The sequence below is a fragment of the Colletotrichum jinshuiense genome, chromosome 1 (assembly GCF_051148585.1).
Source record: "Colletotrichum jinshuiense chromosome 1, complete sequence".
In the NCBI taxonomy this organism is placed as follows: domain Eukaryota; kingdom Fungi; phylum Ascomycota; class Sordariomycetes; order Glomerellales; family Glomerellaceae; genus Colletotrichum; species Colletotrichum jinshuiense.
In genome coordinates, this window is record NC_139302.1 from 4,978,887 (window position 1) to 4,984,886 (window position 6,000).

General features: G+C 53.9%; 1 protein-coding gene across 1 annotated transcript; it reads left to right on the forward strand.

Annotated features, from left to right (window-relative positions):
* Positions 1 to 4,622: 4,622 nt before the first annotated feature.
* EsH8_I_001298 (Rab geranylgeranyltransferase BET2) lies at positions 4,623 to 5,698 on the forward strand (the record flags this gene model as incomplete). Its single annotated transcript, XM_083268711.1, has 2 exons — positions 4,623 to 4,989; positions 5,073 to 5,698. The coding sequence occupies 2 exons, from the start codon at positions 4,623 to 4,625 to the stop codon at positions 5,696 to 5,698; spliced, it is 993 nt and encodes a 330-aa protein (XP_083119149.1).
* Between the last annotated feature and the right edge of the window lie 302 nt (positions 5,699 to 6,000).

The following is a 6,000-nucleotide window of genomic DNA, read 5'->3' on the forward strand; positions in this document are numbered from 1 at the left end:
GGATCAGGCCCTGAACGGGACCTGGCGGAGGCAGACAGGGCATCGACACCGGCAGGAAAATACGGGGGGGCAGGACACGGCAACTTGGCAAGACAGGGAGGCAAAGCCCCACTGGTGCAAATCAGAGCAGGCACCGGGTGGGAACGTTGGGCAGACAGCTGTGGGGGCCCCTCCCAGGCTTAGCGGCCCCCGGGCTATGCTGAATGGGCTGCTTTTCAATGCCCATCAGACTGCATTTACATGCTAACATCAGAATGCGAACCAACCACCATCTCAAATTGAGTAGAGGGCAACGTCTTCCTTGTACCAATATTTTACAGCCTTGCTGCTCAAGCCGATGCTTTGATTTGTTTAGACCGGCAGGCTCTTCCGTCGTCCTTGACACCACGGTCTCAAGCGTCGGTCAGGCACCAATGCGGCTCTGTCGATGCAGACAGCAACATTCCTCAACATGCCTCCCCTCCCTGCTCTGTCTCTCCTCACTGCAGTTACCTCGAACAGAATACCATGTCAAAGAATACCCGCTGCTTGCGGTCTAGTTGCTCCAGCATACCTAGTTGACCTGAACTTGGAAGACCAACGGGCTTGTCTGTCCATTCGTCAACTCGCTCGCGCACAGATGGCGATCCGGTTGCTATTTAGTGTCGATTGGGTAGCGCGCACATGTTTGACATTGCCGTCGCTCGAGCTATCGAGAGCCATGTCTGCGAGGGACAAACCTAAAAGACCATGCCGGGCCCCTAGAGCCAACGAGGCTGGTTTCCAGCCTACTAGTCAAGTTCCCCAAATCGACTCCGAAGAATGACAAGAAGACCGTTCCTCAACGACGCCCACCTCGGGCTCGGGGCCCGTGCTATCGTCGGTGCCAATACATCAAGGAGAAGAAGAGGAGGAGGAGGAGGAGGAGGAGGAGGAGTAGGAAGAAAAGGTCAAGGCTCCCCCTCCCTCACTTTGACCCTCCCGCAGACTCGGGTTGAGCACGCGACAAGCGTTGGGCTCCGTCGCTTTGATTGCGACGAGCGTGTCCCGGCTCGTCTTTGATGAGGGTTTGATGAGGTGAAAAGGAAAATTGGCTGTTTGCTCTATCACAATGCCCTGTGCCGAGACTTGAAATGATACCTCATCTCAATAATACTACATACAGGGCTGCCCGGCGACGAAAGTTCTGAAACATAAACGTTACTATGGATAGCCACGCATTGGATTCGCCTGGAATGTGGGCATTGCCAGGGGATGCTCTTCGGTTGCAGCTGCGGGCGGGAGCTTTAAACGGCTCATCACCTCATCTCATCACCCCTGCCCCCCGCCCCCTGGGTTCGGTCACATTGCGTACAGGATACGGACAACGCTACCAGTATAATGACAACTGTCAGTGTCTCCGTCACTATACAGTGTAACAACTAACACAGCATTGAGCTCTTTCAGTGGGTCTTGTCGCTCGGGCTTAACCTGCGCGCCGTGCTCCGTATTGACGGCATCTCCGTACCCAACCACCGCCGGACAACACGGACGACGAGAAAGACTGAGTGCCCCTAACAATATTATGCGAAGGGATGAGTGAGCGGTTGAAATGGGACACATCATGGTCCGGACACTTGCGAGGTGAGAGAGAGGCACCGGAGACGGACAATGGACAACGGGGAAACAGACAAATCTGGCATGATGTGACAAGTCGCAACGCCGCCAGTACGGCACGTATTCTGTGCGCTCCTCCTGTTTCTGCACGTTCAGGCCCTTCCAGAGCATTTGGAAGCCGACGTCGAGAATCCCCTTGCCACATCCGACGGCGGTTGGCTCGGCTCGACTCGCTCGACTTGCCTCTCTGGACTGACCAAAACCGTTGTGACTGGCCACTGTTAACGGCAAGGAGCCACGCTACTGCACGGCCAGCTGCAATGCACGGGCATACGATGCCTTCTTGCACATCACCGCCCTCTGGGCTTCAGTGTTCGTACGGGGCCTGAGAACCAACCAACAGAGTTATCTGGCGTTCGCTCTGGGCCGAGGACGCCAGGCTATTGCTGAACATGCTGGCTGAAGAAAGGGTAATATATATATATATATATATATCTTCATTGTGCCTAAAACGTGCACATACCTTAACCGCGAGGGTTGATTTTGAGCAGAGTTTAACAGGGGACGAGACTGTGGATCATGGCGCAGAAAGACGTGTAAAACTTTGCCGAACTCCATGCTGCATCACTCGTCATCTCGCCGACATTGAGTCTCAGAGAATGGAACGAAATGGTCGTTGTCATCCAAATTTTGTAACTGCCTGTCAGTCGGGCTGTCCTCGGCGGCGCGAATGTCCCGTCTTCTGTACGCCTCACCCGCGCTCATTCATGCCTGGACTCTTGTCGTCGTCGGGGCCGGAGCCGGGAGCATGGGAGAGTATTAAATCGCATTCCACTCGGAAGCGTGTTTGTGTTAGTCCATCTAGACGGGTTCTTTTCCTTGGTGCCCGTCGACTGTTGTGAAAATGTGTATTATGTGCTGTGCAGTCGGTATCTGCAGATCGTCCAGACACTGAGCTCATCATGTACACCACCGCGGCATACAAAAACTCAAGAGTATCACAGTTTTGTTGGCCTCCAATGATCAGCAAATGCGACTGGCTGGTGCAAAATGATTACAGTACGGACGCTCATCGCACCAATATCTGCGACAAGTGAGGGGCCAGAATTGGCCTTGCCTTGCAAGAATGATGGATGGCCGTTTGCGTACCAAATGTCACCGGAATCCGACATGGCCCATTCATCATTTTGTAGAGCTAAAGCCACCAAGGAAACGCACCTGTTTCCAGCACCAGTATGTTGGAATGGTCGCACGGCAGCGGTAAACCAAGTCTGCTGCATCGGCTCCGGCAAGTGCTGCAAGGGTCAGTCGACGGATGCCTTTCTCCTCTGAGAGCGCACAAGGTTGAAAGAAGCCTATTCTTTTACAACATGCTCAACAACCTCGAGTGACTTGTGAACACCCCCGCTAGAGCTGTCCGTTCTCTCAATCCTCCCGTGGATGAACGAATCGAGATTCTGACAGGGCTAGGCCCACTGCAGGTCGTCGCTTTTCCGGAAAAAGCTTAGCTCAGGAACACGACTGATCACTCTGAAACTCGGTAGTGTTTCCTTGACAAACACTGGCCAAGCCCCGCGGTGGTGGATAAGATGCGCTGGATCATGGGCACACTGTCATCCACCTCCCGGACGGGTGCCAGGACGGGAGAGACCCAGAAAAAATGGTACGCGCACATGGCAGCGTGGCTTCGCCTTCGTCTTGCTGGTTTGGATCCCACCGGCGATGCATGTAGTGGATATGGCCTCTACAGTCCACGCCGAGAGGGAGAATCCGTCTCTAAAATCTAGATGCGCAGATGGCAACCACCACACTCCTGCCTGAAGGACCTGGCATAGCCCACGCCCGATATGTCATAGTTTGCTCACGGGCATGAGGTTATTCTCGGGATCAAGCTTGTAGCGACACCGACTGTCAGTCGCCATCTCTTGGGGTTTCCTGAATCGTGCACCTGCGGAGTCTTTCGATCCTTGCTAACGTCGATCCGAAAGCCGGCATTTTCTTGCGCAATCCCGATCAACGGAATGACGATGCAGAGTGAGCCTTCCTTGTCGTCGATCTCCAAAGTCGAGTTGTTCTTCCGTCATCTCGCTCTCTGCTGCAACCCCCACAGTCGCCAAGATGCAATACGATCAGGCAGTAAGGTACTCCTCCAGCGATAGCTGACGACAACGTCCACTTAAACGTCCGCTTATAGGTGCCCACGGAGACAAGGAAGAGAAACAGGGCCGGAAGCCCAGGCACCAACCAGATAAAGGCATCAGCAACGGTGCATTATGTAGTGAGGGATAAGATCGCGGCTCATCGTCCAATCTGGAGCCTCCCTCTGTCAACATTGCCAGAAGCAACATTTCTCCTCCTCATGCGAGGTCCATCACATCGGGGGTAACGTGCAGCGCTGTTTCCCAAACTGTAGCGAATACATGGCCAAGACCGTGTCCCTTCATTCAGTCAAGTGCGCTTACACGGCCTGTAGGTCGAAATATTCAGCAGTTGATGACTGGCCAAGTCTGGTCGAATGACGCTCGTCGCTAATTAAATCGGGGGTATAGAGGCCATGCAAAGACCATCGGGGACCAGAGGCCAAGCCAAGAACCTTGACAAATTAGTCGCGACTATTGCGTGTAGAATTTGGAGCCTTCGACTTCCTGTTGTTTCGGGCGAGGTGAGATGGTTTTGACATCGTTGAACGTAGTTCTATCCCCAACAACGTGGACCTATAAACATGTGTGACAAGCTATGGAGAGGAACACTCCGCACCGGGAGACCTACCAGAAAGGTTGGAGAATTGAAACGTCGCATTACTGTACATAGTACGCACGATCGAAGAACATGGATCCACGCCGGCCGGGTCGCGCGACAGTGACATGAGCACCCTGGCTCGGCAGACGGCGGAACCATCCGTCCCGGCCCCGTCGGAATTTACCTTACATAAGCGAGCAACCTCACCTCGTCTGTCCTTGCGTGGAAATTCCTCAAACGCCGTTCTGTCGCGCCAGACTTGATCTCGACTGCCAGCTTTCAATCCAGGACAGCAGGGTACGGTAAACATGGCAGCCCAATTTGAGAACTTGCCAGACGAGCTCAGGCTGGCAACCGCGGCTCACGTGAAATACGTCCAAAGTCTGGATACCCGCAAAGACGAGTACGACTACTGGCTGACGGAGCACCTCCGTCTGAGCGGTCTTTACTGGGGCCTAATTGCGCTTCACCTACTCGGGCACCCGGACGCGCTTCCGCGCGCTGAGACAATTGACTTTGTTCTCTCGTGCCAACATGAGAGCGGAGGATTTGGGGCCGCACCTGGTCACGACGCCCACATGCTCTATACAGTTAGTGCTGTACAGATTCTCGTCATGATCGACGCATTGGATGAGTTGGAGTCGCGCGGTAAGGGGAAGGCGCAAGTAGGCAAGTGTAAGTGATGGTCGGGTCTCATGTATCATCTGCAAAAAACAAAAACAAAAACTAAAAAGAAAAGGCACTAACCCCCTGGACAGTCATTGCGGATCTCCAAAATCGCGAAAGCGGTACGTTTGCTGGTGATGAATGGGGTGAGGAAGACACCCGCTTCCTCTACGGTGCGCTCAACGCTCTATCACTCCTCGGCCTCCTGGAGCTTGTGGATGTCGACAAGGCTGTCAAGCACATTGTTGCCTGCACCAATTTTGACGGCGGCTATGGGGTGAGCCCCGGCGACGAGTCTCATTCCGGACAAATCTTTACCTGCGTGGCTGCGCTTGCTATCGCGGGACGGCTGGACCTCATCGAGACCGATAAGCTCGGGCGTTGGCTCAGCGAGAGGCAGGTTGCAGCGGGCGGTCTCAATGGCCGGCCCGAGAAAGACGAGGACGTCTGTTACAGCTGGTGGGTGCTGAGCAGTTTGGAAATCATCGGTCGCACGCACTGGATCGACCGGCAGAAACTCATCACCTTCATATTGAAGTGCCAGGACCAGGAGTTGGGAGGGATCTCTGATCGGCCTGGAAACACGGTTGATGTGTGGCACACGTGCTTCGGTATGACGGGGCTCAGTCTGCTTGGATACCCCGGGACGGTGGCGGTTGATCCCGTATACTGCATGCCCAAGCCAACGATTGACAGGGTGCTGGGCAGGAAACCGTGAAGCACGTAACGGATATTCGCAATACCTCGCACCTATATATCGTGTTCTTCAGCACGACATAGGTATCCGATACCTCTTGCAATCTAATAACCTGCTAATCCCAGCCACGGTGGTAGCAAGGATACAAGGCGAGAGAAGAGCAAGAGTGTTGGCTTTCCCATGGGCTCCGCATTTTCATCTGCGGCTTGCCATCTGCTAGCCTTCAAACACTTTGAAGTAGTGAGTTTAGTCTCTTGTCAGCTTAGATACTGCACCAAGCTCTCTGTATTAATGATACATGAACTATCTATCTCTTCGTTGCC